At 32.4% G+C, this 18,596-nt stretch overlaps 3 protein-coding genes across 4 annotated transcripts in view; all 3 read right to left on the bottom strand.

Moving 5' to 3' along the window:
• The window catches only part of LOC145751544 (uncharacterized), a 42,338-nt gene extending 34,617 nt beyond the window's left edge, over positions 1-7,721 (bottom strand). For both annotated transcript variants that reach the window (XM_082567719.1, XM_082567720.1), the window contains exons 1-13: positions 7,607-7,721; positions 7,146-7,264; positions 6,572-6,664; positions 5,781-5,916; positions 5,273-5,383; positions 4,681-4,742; positions 4,378-4,526; positions 3,768-3,842; positions 3,237-3,388; positions 2,724-2,902; positions 2,035-2,173; positions 1,615-1,763; positions 1,027-1,134 (exon numbers count right to left, since the gene is read on the bottom strand). In XM_082567719.1, the coding sequence (XP_082423845.1) occupies positions 1,027-1,134; positions 1,615-1,763; positions 2,035-2,173; positions 2,724-2,902; positions 3,237-3,388; positions 3,768-3,842; positions 4,378-4,526; positions 4,681-4,742; positions 5,273-5,383; positions 5,781-5,916; positions 6,572-6,664; positions 7,146-7,264; positions 7,607-7,670 (1,536 nt within the window). In that variant the 5' untranslated portion in view covers positions 7,671-7,721. The remainder of the gene's footprint in view (positions 1-1,026; positions 1,135-1,614; positions 1,764-2,034; positions 2,174-2,723; positions 2,903-3,236; positions 3,389-3,767; positions 3,843-4,377; positions 4,527-4,680; positions 4,743-5,272; positions 5,384-5,780; positions 5,917-6,571; positions 6,665-7,145; positions 7,265-7,606) is intronic.
• A 1,711-nt stretch (positions 7,722-9,432) lies between these two features.
• Positions 9,433-11,488, bottom strand: LOC145750997 (uncharacterized). Its single transcript, XM_082567065.1, has 6 exons — positions 11,367-11,488; positions 11,056-11,181; positions 10,368-10,427; positions 9,973-10,200; positions 9,716-9,880; positions 9,433-9,618 (listed from the first exon to the last, which is right to left on the bottom strand). The coding sequence occupies exons 1-6, from the start codon at positions 11,445-11,447 to the stop codon at positions 9,433-9,435; spliced, it is 846 nt and encodes a 281-aa protein (XP_082423191.1). The 5' UTR covers positions 11,448-11,488.
• Positions 11,489-14,854: 3,366 nt separating this feature from the next.
• On the bottom strand, positions 14,855-18,295 carry LOC145750125 (uncharacterized). The gene is made up of 6 exons (XM_082566073.1): positions 18,146-18,295; positions 16,543-16,659; positions 16,179-16,238; positions 15,992-16,108; positions 15,761-15,925; positions 14,855-15,662 (listed from the first exon to the last, which is right to left on the bottom strand). The coding sequence occupies exons 1-6, from the start codon at positions 18,221-18,223 to the stop codon at positions 15,477-15,479; spliced, it is 723 nt and encodes a 240-aa protein (XP_082422199.1). The 5' UTR covers positions 18,224-18,295; the 3' UTR covers positions 14,855-15,476.
• Between the last annotated feature and the right edge of the window lie 301 nt (positions 18,296-18,596).

The following is an 18,596-nucleotide window of genomic DNA, read 5'->3' as shown; positions in this document are numbered from 1 at the left end:
ACCATAAAATACAAGAGAGAATCAGCTAAGACCATAAAGTACAAGAGAGAATCAGCTAAGACCATAAAGTACAAGAGAGAATCAGCTAGGACCATAAAGTACAAGAGAGCATCAGCTAAGACCATAAAGTACAAGAGAGAATCAGCTAAGACCATAAAGTACAAGAGAGAATTAGCTAGGACCATAAAGTACAAGAGAGAATCAGCTAAGACCATAAAGTACAAGAGAGAATCAGCTAAGACCATAAAGTACAAGAGAGAATCAGCTAAGACCATAAAGTACAAGAGAGAATTAGCTAGAACCATAAAGTACAAGAGAGAATCAGCTAAGACCATAAAGTACAAGAGAGAATCAGCTAGGACCATAAAGTACAAGAGAGAATCAGCTAGGACCATAAAGTGCAAGAGAGAATTAGCTAGGACCATAAAGTACAAGAGAGAATTAGCTAGGACCATAAAGTACAAGAGAGAATCAGCTAAGACCATAAAGTACAAGAGAGAATCAGCTAAGACCATAAAGTACAAGAGAGAATCAGCTAGGACCATAAAGTACAAGAGAGAATCAGCTAGGACCATAAAGTGCAAGAGAGAATTAGCTAGGACCATAAAGTGCAAGAGAGAATTAGCTAGGACCATAAAGTACAAGAGAGAATTAGCTAGGACCATAAAGTACAAGAGAGAATTAGCGGGAATTACAAAAAAAAAAAAAAAAAATTTTTTAAGAATCGTACAAGTGATCAAGAAAAAACTTTTCGAAATTTATGCTATACTATTAGTCTTTAAATAATATATTGTAGCAATATGGTGCTTGATGTTGTTTTTAGCTAGACACAAGGTATTGGGTTTGATTCCCACTGCTATGCTATTATATTGTTGCAAAGTAATGTCAAATTTTGTTGTCCAGAGCCATTTAATAATTGTGGGTGGTACAAGTACAAGAGTAACACAACCATGTAAAAACAATAAACAAATAATTTTTGGTCTAATGGTACAACAAGCAAAGTAGCAACAAATAACTTAAACTCACCAGTGGCGATGCTTCAGTAGGTCCATCGTAAACTCTTAAGTAGTTTGAATTGCACGCTGAGTCTCCAATTTGTGTAAAATATAAAGCTTCAAATTCAATCACAATCAACTAAAAAGGAGTAAAATAATATTTAAATATTTTTTTAGTTATAAGACAATAAAAAATCTGTACTCAATAGATTTTAAAGTTGGCCTTTCTAATAATAACAGAAAACATAATTAAAAATCCTAAACAAAGAAGAGTTTTTAGAGTTTTTATACATATAACTAAGAGTTTTTATATATATAATTATCCCCGATGTAGGAAGGTCGACTTCATGACTTAAACATAAAGTAACATTTGTTACTCTGACCCGGTCTTAAGTTGACTTTACAACCTAAACATGGAGTAACATCAGTTACTCCAACACAGTCTCGAGTTGACTTTAGCAGTTTTGAAATTATTGATTATAATTGCCCGATAATTATGCTGTTAATTAAGTGCTGTCTCCGCAGGAGTTTGTATCATTTATAGTGATTTACTTAAGAGAACTACAGCATGAGAGCAGTGGGGTTCGAACCCAAGATATGACTCTTATGTAACACACACCTTAGTATCAGGAACTGTAATTGTCCACTGGCATTCAACACCATATGTTGAACTCTGTAGAACCAACCAATTAGGTGGCGACAATCGACCACTTTCTGAAGTAAAACTTTCCCCACATTGAGTTAAAGCAGCCACATCCATTCCCAAGTCTAAAAAATCATTTTAAAAAATTAACGCAATTTAACTGGCAGTCTAGTGGAGTAGTTAGAACACATAGGTTTATGAGTTTAATTCCCAGGGCTTCCATGCTGAAGCGCTATAATTGCATAAACTTCTACCAAGCCAAAAACCAATTAGTAGATTAATTATCAAGCAATTATAATTAAAAAATCTTGTCCTACAATGACACTGGTTAATGGCATTTTTTTAATTATAATTGCTCAATAATTAATTATATAAACTAACTATAAACTAACTTACAACCATCAATCCAGTCTTTGTAACTGGCAATTTTGGTGAAAAAAGTTGCCTCCCTTCCACATAAACCATAAGAACCAATCCCAACTTGAAACCAGGTAACTCCATCCAACAAACAGATCAGTGGACTACCATAATCACCCTATATTCATAAATGTATTAGCTTACCTTATTCTTGTTTATTAACTTTGTTTTATTTATTTATCTCTGCCAACTTAGGCAATGAAACAAACACAGAAGTGGCAATCAGAACCTAAACCCAGGTCTACTGCCTTAAATGTGAACCTAACTCATATCTTTACAAAAATTTGGATAATTTTAAAAAATTAACAGGTATTGCTTAAGAATGCTGCCACTTGCTGATAGTTGGATTTAAACTTAAAACCTTTAGTGTACTCAAAGGATTCTACAAAATGCCAGTAGTGAGAATTAAACCCAAAACCTTTGGGCTTTTCTTAAAGGATCCTACAACATGACCAGCAGTGGAAATTAAACCCAAAACCTTAAAAGTTGCTATAACATTCTACAACGTGCCAGTAGCGGGAATCAAACCCAAAACCTCTGGGTCTACTTAAAGGATCCTACAACATGCCAGCATTAAAAATTAAATCTTAAACTAAGTTATTAAATGCCAGTAGTGGGAATTAAACTCAGTGTCCTTAGGTATGCTTAAAAATCCACATTAAACTCACGTCACAGAATCCTCTTCCGTCTCCTCCAGCACAGAATTGATTCCCAGGAGTCGCTGTTTGATTCAAGGTCCCTTGGAGGACATGGAGGTTGTTGAGTGATCCCAAACATGTCTCACTCTCCTGGATCGGGATTCGAACTTGCAACAGCGAATAGCCATAAAAGTTTGTTACATCTGGATCTAAAAAGTTATTATAATTTAAATAATGACATTTACATTAAATTATTTAAAGTGTGATAATCTTTCAAACTTTAATATAAGAAAACTTATTTTGTTTAAAAGACTTGCACTAAAAAAGTATTTTTAATTATTATGTACTTGCTAATATTAACTTTTTATTAAACTTTTCGTGGATTTATAAACCCAACCAAAAGAACTCAAACATTAATACTAAAAAACAAACAATCCAATATAAAAACCCAACAATAGTTGAATAACACGACTTTATAAAACTCATGATAATTATTGTAGTTTAAAATTTAAACCCTTTAACAAATGAATAAATTAAACTTACTTATAGTTCCCCTTCCAACAGCAACACATAAAGTGCCAGCTGCAGGCAAAGGGTCGTCCTGTGCAGGAAGGCAAATCGGTCGAATATTTTCATTAAAAGTTAAACTCTTCTCAAGCAAAACCATGGCAACATCATTCCCAGACAAAATATCACTAAAAATTTAAAATTTCACATTATTATTAATGTCAATAATTTCAAACTTTACTTTTTTAGTTACTTAGGTAATGTTAAATCGGCAGAGTAGTGTGGTGCTAAGAACACTTGCTAGCCACATGAGGTTGTGGGTTCAATCCCCACTGATCTCATGCTGTAGCGCCCTTGAGTAAGGTGCTATAAACGGTACAAGCTCCTGCTGAACCAGCACTTAATCAGCAGCTTAATTATCGGGCAATTATAGTCTATATAATATTCCAAACTGCCACAGGCAACTCGAGACTGGGTTGAGTTAACAAATGTTACACGATGTTTAGGTCGTGCATTCGACCTTCCCACATCGAGGATAAAGACGTAAACAAAAAAAACAAATCTTACTATTCATTGAAGTCAGGATGGTAGTAAACAGCCTGAGAAAATATTTGTTCAAATTGTTGGACAAAAAATCTTGTGCTAAAAATTGAAAAGGAGAACATTAATTTTCTGAAAAAAAAAAAAGACTTAGGGAATAGATTAAAATACTACTTTGTACTTGTACAACTTGGGACTAGGTTGGGATAGTATCATTAATTTAAGTTGGGACTGGGTTCGGGTAATATTACTGGCAGCATGGTGTAGTAGTCACTTGCTACACTACGTAAGGTCCTGGGTTCGATCCTTACTGCTCTTATGCTGTAGCGCCCTTTAGTAAGGCACTATAAACAGTATAAATTCCTGCTAAGCCAATAATTAATTAACAGCATAATTATCGGGCAATTACAATCTATAATATCCCAAACTGTTAAAGGCAACTTGAGATTGGGTTGGGGTAACAAATGTTACTCTATGTTTAGGTCATGAAGTTCGACCTTCCCACATTGAGATCATGAGCCCAATAATAACTTAAAACAGTACAATTTAAGACTGGGTTGGGAGAATATTAAAAAGAACATTATATATCAACCTAAGAATGGGTGGAGGTAATAAAAATTGTTAGACAAGTTGTTACCTGTGAGCTCTACTCAAGCAACTTGCAGCAGTTAGAATCCATCTTTCACCCACGATCGTTCCTCCACATTCGGTTACGTAACATTCTGATGCAACTTGGACTTGCCACGGCCAAATATCCGAATGAAATCCTCCAACAATTCTTGGACGCTGTGTGAACAAAAAAAAAACAATTTAGAAAAATAAAATGGTATCGGTGACTAGTAAAAATAATATTTGATTAATTGAACATTATTTTGAACCTTGTTTAAACTAACTGTAAGTATCAAATTCTACAAGTTTGTGCTAAAAAGAAATTACTCACAGGTCCAAAATTGGAAACAAAATTATTCTTTCCACATTCAGAATTCTCAGTGTTAGGTTGGGCTAAAAATAAGGTTTAAACATTATAGAAGGAATTCCCTCCAAAGTAAAACATTCATAAACTACTTTTATTTGCTGCTTTGAAAACAGTTAAGACCCAGAAACCTGAGCCTAGATTTAAACTGACAGTAAATTGTAGCACAAATAAGTAAATTTAACAAAAAATTCCTAATAACATCTTGCAGGATAAGGACCTAAGTCTTAGATTTGATTTTAACTGCTGGCATTTTGTTGCATTCTAATAAAGCTTTAAGGTTCTGGGTTTGATTCCCACTACTGGCATTTTGATGCACCCTAAAATTAGCTTTGAGGTCCCGGGTTTGATTCTGACTCCCGGCACTTTGTAGCATTCTAATCAACCTTTAAGGTTCTGGGTTTGATTCCAACGGTTGATATTTTGATGCATATTTCAGTAGTGTTAACAAAGTTAATTTTAGGTTTCAGGTTAACACAGTCCATCGGGGGTACAAGGTAACACCGTACATAGTGTAACAGTTTAAAAATATTGAGCCCAACATTGAGGATAAACTCACCGCACTCCATTTCATCGGAGAAGTCACCACAGTTGTCCGTTCCGTCACACTTCATCGCAGAATCGATACAGGTTCCGTCAAAACATCTGAACTCAGTATCGAGGCAATCGTCTAAAAGTTAAAACAAATATTTCATACAAAATCATTAACCTATTAGTTTTAAATAACCGGCAGGGTGGTGTAGTGGTCAGAACACTTGCTACACCACCATGAGGTTGTAGGTTTAATCCCCAGTGATCTTGTGCTGTAGCGCCCTTGAGTAAGTCGCTATAAACGATGCAAACTCATGCTGAGCCAATACTTAATTTACAGCTTATTTATTGAGCAATTATAGATAAGGTAACTCGAGACTGGGTCGGAGTCAAAGGTCTTGAAAGGTCGTGAAGTTGACCTTTCGACGTCAAAAATAAAGAATTACAAAAAGATACAATATTTCTAAAACCTAGTTTTATAGTATTTAGAAAACCAACAAAAATTTATAAAAATGATCCAAGTTAATTTAATTAACCTGTAGTTGTGTAACTGATTCCAAAGCCGTATCCATTGTCATAACCACCAAATGCTGTATAAGTGATCGTAACAACGTTGGTAGTCGACTCAAAACTTCCGGGTAAGGTCGTCCCACAGATGTTTCCACCAAGATACTAAAAAAATTTGTTTGTATTTATTTATCCTCGATGTAGAAAGGTCGATTTCACGGCCTAAATATAGACATTTGTTACCCCAACCCAGTCTTGGGTTGTTTTTGGCAGTTTGGAATAATTGATTATAAATGCCCGATAAATAAACTGACTATTAGCTTATTAAGTGCTGGCCCAGCAAAAGTTTTTTTTTTGTATATATCTTTATCCTCGATGTAGGAAAGTCAAATGCGCGACTTAAACATAGAGTAACAACTGTTACTCCAACCCAGTCTCGAGTTGACTTTAGCAGTTTGGGATATTATAGATTATAATTGCCCAATAATTATGCTGCTGATCAAGTGCTGGCTCAGCAGGAGTTCATATCGTTTATAGCGCCTTACTCACGGGCGCTGCAGCATAAAAGCAGTGGGGATTAAACCCACGACCTCATGGTGATGGTGGTGTAGCAAGTGTTTTTACCACTACACAAGTGTTCTTACCACTGCTGCCGGTTTTTCATAACGTTTACATCTTATTTAATGACGCTACAGCATGAAAACAGTGAGGATCGAACCCAGGACCTTATGTAGTAAAACCAATTGTTCTGACCACTATACCATGCTGCTGGTTCAATTTATCATAACCATGAAAAACATTAAAATTCTTATTCACAAACCTGATTGGTAAAGTCCGACAAACCATCGTACACGTTCATGTAAACATTGCAATCGTTTGGTAAGTTCAGGGAATCAAAGTTAAAGACGATCAACTAAAAAAGAACCAAAAATTAATTTTTGTTACTTTTAAAATAACTTTGGTTAAATTTTTAAAAATCACATGTGCGCAAAATCCCCTAACAAGAATAAAGTTTTTCATAGTTTGTCCTCATTATATTATTTTATTTATTTATATTAAAGACAAATTTTTTCTAAATTTTATTAACAATATTTAATAAAAACTTAGAAGGGCAATCCAATGTTCACATTGTTGTAATTTTAATTGTGTATCGTATTTATTATTTACTTTTATCAATGTGCAAAAAAACAAAATAAATAAAAAAAAAATAACGACTAATTAGCGTAAAAAAATTTGGCTTTGTTTTTCTATTCTGTCCCCGCGTATCTCTTTTCGTCTTCGGTACCCGTTTAAAAAGTCACCATTTTGACTTAGCGGTAAAGTTAAAAAAAAAATTGCAAATGTTTAAAGACAGCTAAAAATTAACGGTTTGCAAAACAACATGTTTAGTTTACCTTTCCTTGTTCAACCTCAATCGACCACGAGCATACAGAATAGCTAGTTGTGGTGTCTTCAAATGTAAGCGAACCACTCAAATCGTTGAGGACTTGGTTAGAAGGACAATCCGATGTTTCTATTATAAACAAATAATTAATATAACCCACAACAAAAGATATTAGGTTCGATTCCCAATGCTTTCGTTTTGTAACACTCTTAAGTAGTGCGCTATAAAAGATATAAACTTCTGCTAAGCCAGCACTTGATCAGCAGCGTAATTATCGGGCAGTTATAATCTATAATATCCCAAACTGCCACAGGCAACTCGAGACTGGGTCGGGGTAACAAACGTTACTCTATGTTTAGGCCGTAAAGTTGATCGTTTCACATCGAAAATAAACATTTTATAAATGACATTAGATGTTAATTTAACATTGTAAAAACAAAACTTAATTTTTAAAATAACTTAATTTCAAACCTGTTCCATTTTGGGCTAAAACCTGATGCCCCGATAACAACAACAAAGCAAAGATCAACCACATAATTAAAACGACATTAGTTTGTTTAAAGTAAATTTTTAATTAAAATAATCTAAAATCCAACAAAATTTTAACTTTTAAAATTTCCTAAAAACGTATGCACCCCTTCTGCTTTCTATGTTAATACAATCTATATATAACAACGCCTCTTTAACTGCGTTGAAATGAAACAACAGAACCCAATACATTTACTTTTGTGTAGCGGAGCCTTTCTCTTTTGATGTAAAAACACCTCGTCATATTTTCAATGGTGCAAAGTTACATTAATATTTTTCCTTCTTTTCATCAACTCTGTTTATGTTAATTTTAAAAAAAACACGGTTTGTTATTTCGTTTTCTTGATATTATTATAAGTTTATTTTTGTATTATATGGGTATACAAAGATTATTTATCTACAAATTCAAATAAAGAATCGATTTTTTTTGTGTTTTGTTTTTTTTTAACGTTTTTATCAAATTACAGAAGAAAACGCTTTCGCTTTTTTGTCCTATTTTCAAATATTTAACTTTGACAACAACCAACACCTGTGAATTTCGGACGCCTTCTTTTAAATTTAACATAAAAGCTGATTGTATTCAAATTATTTTATTTAAACGAAGCGGTATAAATTACAAACTGACAACAATTTTGTTTTACATTTTTAGTTCAAATAAAACTCAAAATTTAGTTCAACTAAAACTTTCAAATAAAATAAAATTCAAATAAAATTTAGTTCAAATAAAATTAAGTTCAAATAAAACTTCAAATAAAATAAAATTCAAATAAAATTTAGTTCAAATAAAATTTAGTTCAAATAAAACTAATCAACGTTCTTTAAATTTTACATCGTCCAAACATAAGCTAAATACTTCTATCACAGATTCAACATTTACAAAAACAACCAAACAACCTTAACTTAAAACTTTTCCTTAAAATCCTTTTTTTACACTTTAATAAAAGTCACAGAAAGGCAATTAAAAAAAACATAAAAAAAAGAAAAATTTATAATTTAAAACATGCAAACAGTATATCATATAATCGCCAACAAACTTAATTTAAGCTAATAAAAAAAGTACTTTAAAATAACAATATTTGAATAAATTAATTATTTTTATGGCAATATTAAAGAACGCCAAACCAGTAAGGTATACGTGACAATATTCAGCAAAATCACGCGACTTATCTTACGCAATATCAAATATTCTCATGTTACACTCCAGGACAAAACATCAAAATATTTCCACCCAACCAGTTGCTACACACATGAGCAAAACATCTTTTCACACTTAAGTTAATGTAATAATACTTGCTTATTGTTAAGTAACCTTTCACATAGCTCGGTTTAGTGTTACAAGAAACAAAATTAAAAAGAATTTATATTTTCTAATTAAACAAAGTAATACCTTTTCTACTAATTAATAATCCTAAAAATTTAAAAGAAAAAAAGAGAATGTGATTGGTAATAATCTAATCTAGGTTAAATTTAAATTTAGATAATTAAAGTTTTTATGTAAAAAGTTGTTAAACAAACCATATTAAGTAATTATTTCCCACCACGGATGTCGCTAGTGATTTGTATTTAAATACTAGTCATCAGATAGCTTAAACACGTCACAACAGCACCCCACCTCACCCTTACCCAATCAAGATAATTAAACCCACCCTAATTTGATAAAAAAAAATGCAAAAAGTTTACTGTATTATTAAAATAAGTATTAATTGAACAAATTCTTCCAAAAAAAAGAATAAGTTTATTTTAAACCATTTTGTGAGTAAGTTTGACGTTCAAATTTTTAATAGAAGATCATCAGGAAGAGCCTCGAACACTGGGGTCTGCTCCTCGTGCTTTGGGGGTTCGTAACCATGGTTACCACCTTGTCGTTGGCCGAGCTGAAAAGTTGGTTGCTGGGGGTAACCTTGGGGCGAGACCTGGGTCGTGTGGGTGCCGTTGACGGTTGTATACGTCAGAGGCTGAAACAATGAAGTGTTTGTTATTAGAACGAGTCTCTGTTGTTAAACAATCGTTTTGTTTATTACCACGTTATTACTATTGTGACGTCATACTTACCGCTTCAACGCAACATCTACTACAGCAACTTCTGATTCCGAGAGCATATTCGGTTTTACAACAGTAGGTGGCGCTCACCACCATGAGGATAAAGCTGATGAAAAAGAGGGCGGTACAGAGCAACAAAGTGACGTCGAAAACTTCAAAAACAAATTGGTCTTGTTCCTAAAATAAATAAACTTTTAAATTAACAACATTTTGGGTTAAAAAAAGGCCTTTTTATTGAGGAAAATGTTGTTGGGGCAAGTTAAAGTTACCTTAAAAGCCGAGCTCCGAGGCAGATAGTTTGGCGTTGGTACGGCTTGAACCTGAAACCTTTCGACTTGTAGTCTGCTGCCATAACCAATATACAACAAGGTCGGAAAACTTAACTTTGGAACACTCAAGAATTCGAGAATCCAAAAGAAAGCAACGAGAACTCCGTAAACAAATGAAGAAATACTTAAAACAGAAGCCCAGATTGCGAACCCCATGTGAAAGTTGATCTGAAACAAAATTTAATATTTGTATTTTAAAAGTTAATTATTTAAATAAAAAAACTTTTGAGAATCAATTTTTTTATATTTAAAAAAGTTTACAATTATATTATAAAAAAGTAAAGTTATTTAAATATTAAACAAATATTTATTTCAAATAAAATAAAATAGTTTACCCAACGCGTGGTGCCGCTCTTTACACCGGAAGCGATCCCAAAATACCCGGCAATAATAATCTAAAAATTTATTGAGTCAAAAAAACATAAAAAATAATTATTTTTGTAAGTTTACGAAATTGCCGGTAGCTTGGAGTGAGTAATACAGATTTAAAGGTGCCCGAGGACATAAACAAATTAAGCGAACGTTAATTTTAACTCGTAATATCTTAAGTTAAAAGTTTGAATCACTAATTTCTTAGTATTTACAGCCAAATATAACCGTAAATTAAAAATACTGGTAAACACTTGCTCTTCGAACAATTTATAAGATCTTGGACGCAGTTTTTATATAAACACTTAAACGGGTTAATTTATATTTTTTCTGTATAAATTTATCCTCGATGTGGAAAGTCGAATGCGCGACCTAAACATAGAGTAACATTTGTTGCCCCGACCCAGTCTCGAGTTGTCTTTAGAAGTTTGGAATATTTAAGATTATAATTGGCTGAAAATTAAGCTGCTGATTAAGTGCTGGCTCAGCAGAAGTTCATATTCTATATATCGCCTTACTTAAGGGCACTAATGCATGAAAGCAGTGGAGATCGAACCCTAGACCCGATGTTCGATCCCCAGTATTATGTTTACTTAAAGCGAGATAATATATATACCGTCTAAGCTCCGTTATAACTTAATATTTTCCCTATACCTTTACGGAGCCAATGAACCCGATATAAGTTGATGGAAAGTTGGCAGTCCCATACTCCATACTGTGACTAGAAGTTGAAAGCACCGTTATAAGTAGAATAATAAACCCGATCAAACATTCAGCAACCTGTCAAAATCATTCAAGTTTAATTGAGAATAAATTTTCATTAAAAAAAATTATTAACCTAAAGTCTTAATAACCTCGAAAAAAATACTGAATTAAAATTAATCCCAAAAATCTAAAACCTAAAAATGCAATTAAAAAATACAATTATAAACCACTCTTTACATTTAAACTTTTAAATAATTTACCCCTAGTTTTCTTAATGTGGCTTTGTGGCTAACTGCAATTGAAGACTGGGGTTGAAGAAATTGTTGCTGAACTGCTGGCATTTTGTCGAGGTATTTCAAAAATTACAAAATCCTAAAATTTTTTAACTACAATATTAAAAATTAACCGATATTTAAAAAGTTAGTCTAATAAGTGGAATACTAAAATAACTTGTCGTAAAATATTATCATGATAAAAATAAATAAATCTAACATCTGATACGAGAAATGTATAACAATAGCAAAAAAGTAGATTCTAGTTTAACGCAACATTTGCTTTCAATAAGAATGGTTTCAGGTTCAAAGCGTAAAGGAATTTCGTAAGTATTTGAATTTTAGTTTTGCGGTTGCTACTTCTTCTACGCATACGAATGATACGCTTTACCGAATCATATTTGTTTGTCCAAAAACATCATTTAACGATCAATAATACTTTTCTACTAACTCCTTCTCTTGAAAATAACTTTTGATTTAAAAAATAATCGTCGAGTGTTTGTTTAAAAATGGTTTCGTAGCTTACGGCAGAAAAATAAAGATGATCAAACCAGGAATGTAAACAACATTAAAACTTCATAACACCTTTAAGTTTACGATGTTTTTAACTTTGGTTAAATAAACGGTTTTATAGCCAAGACTTTATTACAAATAACACACCCATATATATAAAGAACACTTGCTACACCACACATGAGGTCGTGGGTTCAATCCCCATCATGCTGTAGCGCCCATGAGTAAAGCGTTATAAACGGTATGAACTCCTGCTGAGCCAGCAGTTAATCAGTAGCATAATTATCGGGAAATTATAGTCAATAATATCTCAAACTGGCACAGGCAACTTGAGACTGGGTTGGAGTAACTGATGTTACTTTATGTTTAAGTCGCGCATTCGACTTTGCCACATCGAGGATAAAGATATATACAACAAAAACAAAAAAAACTAGTTAATTATTATTCCAAGTTTCTGGTTAATATTATTAAGATCACAAATAGTTAGAACACGTGGTTTTATCATCGGCTTTGTTCCACTTTAGTTAGAACACGTGGTTTTATCATCGGCTTTGTTCCACTACAACCAAGTAAATAGTTAGAACACGTGGTTTTATCATCGGCTTTGTTCCACTACAACCAAGTACGACCTCCTATCGTTAAAAATGTTATTAAACATTGAAATTCAAACCGAGACTGGGTTTACTGTATCATAAACGTAGCTAATTATTAAACCACAAAAAAAAGATTTAATATATTTTTATTAACGTTTAAATCTTTAGTGGAAGATCTTCAGTGGAAAAAAGAGGCTTGAACGCCGAGGTCGGCTCCTCGTACATAGGAGGTTCGTAACCTTGGTTACCACCTTGTCGTTGGAGGTTGGGTTTGGGATAAGGGGTGGGTCGATTGGGTGAGGTTGACGGTTGTATACGTCAGAGGCTGAAACAATAACGTGTTTGTTATTGGAACTTTGTAGCTAAAAAAACGTTGTTTTAATGTTTTAATATTAGGAGAAAGTCACTTTTACAACCTGTTTCAAAACACAATTAAACGCCCTGTGTCTTAGCAAGCAAGTGTTGACAAAACAATCAACAAATTATGACGTCACGATAGTTAATGGCAATTATTACATCAAACTTACATCTTCACAACATCATCCACAGCACTTCTACTTTCGTTTCTGAGAGCAGATGTTATTTTAGAACAAAAAAAGAAGCTTTGAAACATGAGAATCAAGCTGGTGAAACAGAGGATTTTACAGTACCACATGGAAGTGATCTCAAGCAAGTGAGTAGGGTGGCCCGCACGAAACTAAAATAATTAAAAATCCAATTTAACAATATTTTTGAAAAAGAAAATAAATAATTAGTACATATAGATAAACCAGCCGTTAAACTAATATTTATATAAACAAAAAATTTTCTTTTATGCCTTAACCAAACCTTAAACCATTTTATTAGCTGTTTTTTTTAACTTATGTTTTTTTTTTCCTTTTTCATATAAATAATTTTTTTTATATCAACTTAAGGTAAAAGTTGACTTAAATTTGATGCCATAACTCACTAAACCACTAAATACCAAATACTACACTAAAAAACTAACGGAAAACTTACACTCGGGATTTTTGATTCATGGTATATAAACATGTAAAAAAAAACAATGAAGAGAACAGTTGCGTAAACGAATTGGAATATATTTGAAATGGCGACCAACTTTGCATACCCAGAGTGCGTTTCCATCTAAAAAAATAATGTTTAATTGTTAAAAACTTGAAGTTATAACCATTTATATAAAAAAGAATTTAAAAATCTTTTTTTTTATATTTAACTAAAGGTGTAAAACTAAGTTCGATTACAAATTCAAAGAGAATTTAAATACGACTTTAAAATAAATTTGAATACAATAAATTAGTTTACCCAACGCGTGGTGTTCTTTTTTACACTAAAAGCAATCCCCAAACATCCAACAATAAAAATCTAAAACGAAAGATTTTCAAACGAAAGATTTTTACTAACTTAACTGCAGTTAATATTCAAACATATTAATATATATTTAATTATATATTGTCAGAACTCTGTTTTAGTTTTATTTTTTGCACTTACTAGCACAAGGTTAATTAAACCGAGGCAGCTAAGGGGAAGGTTTATTGTGCCATACTCAATCATGTGAGTAAAAACCGCAACCGGCATTATAAAAAGATAAATGAACCCAATTCCGCATTCCGAGACCTGGGAAAATATATTTTAAATTTTAATTAAAATTAAATTTACGCTCAATAAAACTTTTTACCCCACGTTCTCTTAACGTAGATTCCTGACCAATTGCTCCTGAAGACTGGACCTGAAGAAAACGTTGTTGGACTGCTGGCATCTTGGTTTCAGTTATTTTTTAAATTATAAAAGTTTAAATCCAACTTTGGGAACAAAAATTGAACAAAATTTCAAAGTAGAAAACTTACACTTTACCGAAAAATATTTTACCGAATATTAACTTGCTTAAAAACGTAATTTTACCGAAAAAAAATAGATAATCTACTAAGTTTCTTTCACCTTTATCTCTTCTTTAGAAAATAACTTTTAAATTCTAAACGTTTACACTTTAATGAAACCAATCCGGGAGCTAACAAAACAAAAATAAGTTAATAAAATTAGGAATGTCAATATAGCATTTCTGTTTCATCTGAAGTTTACGAGGGTTTTAATTCTAGTTTGATAAACTTTTTTATAGGCAAAAGCTTAAAAATAACATACTGAATAATAATAATTTATAACTCAATGTAGTCAATGTCCAAAAATTACCGTATATTGTACAAATTTTTCATTATTATTTCAAGTTTCTTGTTAATATTATTAAGATCACAAATAGTTAGAACACGTGGTTTTATCATCGGCTTTGTTCCACTTTATTTTAACAACCAAGGACGACCTCCTATCGTTAAAAATGTTATTAAACATTGAAATTCGAACCTAGATTGGGTTTACTGTATCGTAAACGTAGCTAATTATTAAACCACAAAGAGAAGATTTAATATATTTTTAGATTTGATTTTAAAAACAAGTTTTCTAAGGTCGTAGTTTAAAAGTTATGGGGGTAAAAACTTTTGAAAAAAAAGTGTTTACTAGAGTGACGTCATTGTAAGGAGTTGTGACGTCATCGCAAAAACGATTTTGGTATTTTGCATCCTCTATTTTATAAAAAATTCATCTCAATGAAAAATGAAACCAAAAACAATTTAAGTAAATATTTTAACATAAATGTTGAATTGTATTCTACTTACAGAAAAAATAAAATACAGTAAATGACTAAAGAGACGATCCTACATATATTGGGCAACATATATTCAATAAATCTTATTTTAAACTGATTTTTCAAGGGCAGTTTACAAAAAACATGCAAGAGTTTAAAAATAACAAAAATTCAAGTTTTGTAGGTCAACAAAAATTACCAGACTTTTTATAACGATTATTAAAGTTAACTCGTTTAACATTTGTTTAACTAAGCTGTAGGGTTCCTTTAAATTCTAACATTGGTGATTGAAATATTATTTACAAACAGTTTAATGTCAAGTTATAACCAGATGACGTCATAGAAGCTTCTCTATGACGTTTAAGCCTTCAATAGAAGATCATCGGAAAGAGCCTCGAACACTGGGGTCTGCTCCTCGTACTTAGGAGGTTCGTAACCATGGTTACCACCTTGTCGTTGGTTGAGCTGAAGGGTGGGTTGCTGGGGGTAACCTTGGGGTGGGACCTGGTTCATGTGGGTGCCGTTGACGGTTGTATACGTCAGAGGCTGAAACAATGAAGTGTTTGTTATTAGAACGAGTCTTTGTTGTTAAACAATCGTTTTGTTTATTACCACATTTATTACAATTGTGACGTCATACTTACCGATTCACCGCAACATCCACCACAGCAACATCTGTATCCAAGAGCAGATGTTGTTTTACAACAGTAGGTGGCGCTCACCACAAAGAGGACAAAGCTGATGAAATAGAGGGCGGTACAGAGCAACACGACGACGTCAAGAACGATGATAGATTGTTGATCGTGATCCTGGAGAAGAGAAAAATAAAATATTTATGCAAGAAATGTGTATGGGACAATATACTTAATACTTACACTCAAACCCGGGGTTTCAATCATTGCAAACATAGAAGGAAGGAACATGACCCCGTAACCGAAAGAACACATACACAAGATGGCGGCCACGATCGCAAACCCCATGTGGGTGTTGGTCTAGAATAAAACTCAGGATTAATATCTTGAAAATTTAAATATTTTTTTTTAATTGAATTTTTGAACTTACCAGACACGTGGTGGCGTTTTTTCTAACGGAAGCGATCGCTAGACATCCAGAAATAACAATCTGAAAAAATCAGAATCACATAAAAAATTAAATTTTTTTATTCATAGATTAGATTTTGTATGACGAATAAGCACATGATGCTAGTTTGCCCTCAGGTTAAATTAAAACCGTTTTAAGGTAGACGAAATAAGGTTAAATTTAACTTAAAATATCTTATGTAAAAATATTAAAACAACCGATTTTTTTCCATTTTTTGTTAAACGCTCGCTTCATGGGCAATTCTAACCACCTTGGGCACAGTTATTATGTAGCCACTAAGACATCGTTCATTAGGTTTCACCATATCTTAATAATTTTAACTTACTAGCGAGATGGTAATGAACTCAGAATAATTTGGAGTTTGGTACCCATATTGGGGATAAACGGAGAGGACGATAATTTGAAGCAGAACGAAAATAAACCCGATCACAGTTTCAGCGATCTGTGAAAATAAGAATAAAAATGCGTTAAAGTAAACCTAACTAATTTAAGAGTAAAAGCACAACTGAAAGCATTACTTTATAGAAATTAGTAGTTTAATTCTATCACCAAATCTTTTATCTTATATTACAAACTTAAAGAGATGGTTCGGTCGTAGAGTTTCTTTTTTAATTATGTTGGAATTTTCCAACTAGCACGAGGATACTATTATTTTAAAAATTGGTCAAGTAGTTTTTGAGATATCGGGATTTGAAGGGAAATATTGTAAATAGGGAAAGTCCCAACGTTCGCGAGTCACATGACGCACGACATCATCGTCGTAAGATCATATGCTGGCAGACATAGAAAAATGACCGTATTTTGTCCTCTCTGACCCATTTGTTGTACTTTTTTTTAATTTTATTTGCAGAAAACAAACTTAACATGAAAAGCAATATTTAGCCATATTATATAAGACATTTTTTACTTTTAAAGTATTTTTAATAAGGTAGGCTGTATTTGAAAAATTCTAACAAATTAAGGTTATCTTGTTAATTTTGAAAATTTCCAAGCCAAAAACGGCCAATATTGGCTGACAAACACTTACAAGAAACAGACAGGTTAACTGAGTGTTACTGAAGAAAGATTTACCTGTTAGAACAGTAAGTTTTGCTTAAAACTTAATATATCCGACAATTTTGTTTGGGTATTTTTTTAATTAATAATTCCAAACAATTTTTAATATAACGTACAATATACATCAGTACTTGTACCCCTGGCAACAAATATTAGTGTTCGCTGCCTTTCTTAACTTTAGTTTGTGCTTTACACTTGGAAAATATAACTAAAATAATTGTTATAGTATAACCAAAATAAAAGTTTATATCGTCTATATAGGCTATATACGCTAATTTGACAATATATTGGTTAACAACAATGAAGTGATTTTATTTTAAGCAAAACTTTTTGTTCTAACAGGTAAATTTTGCTTTAATAACACTTAGTTGACCTGTCTGTTTCTTGCAAGAGTTTGTAAGCGTTTTTGGCTGGTAAATTTTCAAAATTAACAGCATAGCCATAATTTGTTAATTATTTTAAATACGGCCTACCCAATTAAAAATACTTGAAAAGTAACAACTGTCTTATATAATATGGCTAAATATTTCTTTTCATGCTAAGTTTGTTTTTTTGCAAAAAAAATTTTTAAAAAAAGGACAACAAACGGATCAGAGAGGGCAAAAAAGGTTATTTTTCTATGTCTGCCAGTATAAGATCTTACGACAATGACGTCGTGCGTCACGTGACTCGTGAGCGTTGGGACTTTTCCAATTTACAATATTTTAACTTCAAATCCCGATATCTTAAAAACTACTTGACCAATTTTTAAAATAATGGTATCCTCGTGCAAGTTGAGAAAATTACAACATAATTAAAAAACCCTTCGACCGAACCATCATTTTAAGACTAATTATTTACGTAACCTATAATCTAATATGCAAATAATTTACCCCTAGTTTTCTTAACGTGGCTTTGTGGCCAATTGCTATCGGAGACTGGGGTTGAAAAAAATGTTGTTGAACTTGCATTTTATTTTCAGTTATTCTTTCAATAATAAAATCTTAAAATCTTTAAACTAAAATATAAGAAATTTTAAATAAACTCAAAAAATCGCGATCGCACTGAACCAGAGCAAAAATTTTTTCGACTGCTGTGAGCAGAATACAAATTACATCAGAGTCACGTGACTACAACCTTTTTCTTTTCTCTCTGGGGGCGTTCATATTATTATTATTTTTTTGTATATATCTTTATCCTCGATGTGGGAAAGTCGACTTCACAACCTAAACATAGAGTAACATCAGTTACTCCGACCCAGTCTCGAGTTGCCTGTAGCAGTTTGAAATATTATAGATTATTATTGCTCGATAATTAAGCTGCTGATCAAGTGCTGGCTTAGCA

The sequence above is a fragment of the Corella eumyota genome, chromosome 4, assembly GCF_963082875.1.
Source record: "Corella eumyota chromosome 4, kaCorEumy4.1, whole genome shotgun sequence".
NCBI classification, from domain to species: Eukaryota; Metazoa; Chordata; class Ascidiacea; order Phlebobranchia; family Corellidae; genus Corella; species Corella eumyota.
Note: the sequence above shows the minus strand (reverse complement) of the source record. Positions and strands in the feature narration are given on the sequence as shown.

Bases quoted from the DNA above. Each gene is read 5' to 3' on its own strand.
- LOC145750997 (XM_082567065.1), bottom strand. From the start codon at position 11,447: ATGCCAGCAGTTCAGCAACAATTTCTTCAACCCCAGTCTTCAATTGCA. The intron at 9,881-9,972 runs GTAACTTTAACT...TATTTATTTTAG, and splicing joins CTCGGAGCTCGGCTTTTAAG to GAACAAGACCAATTTGTTTT. The intron at 9,619-9,715 runs GTAAGTATGACG...TCATTGTTTCAG, and splicing joins GTAGATGTTGCGTTGAAGCG to CCTCTGACGTATACAACCGT.
- LOC145750125 (XM_082566073.1), bottom strand. From the start codon at position 18,223: ATGCAAGTTCAACAACATTTTTTTCAACCCCAGTCTCCGATAGCAATT. The intron at 16,239-16,542 runs GTAAGTTAAAAT...TGATTTTTTCAG, and splicing joins AGTTCATTACCATCTCGCTA to ATTGTTATTTCTGGATGTCT. The intron at 15,926-15,991 runs GTAAGTATTAAG...TCTCTTCTCCAG, and splicing joins TTGAAACCCCGGGTTTGAGT to GATCACGATCAACAATCTAT.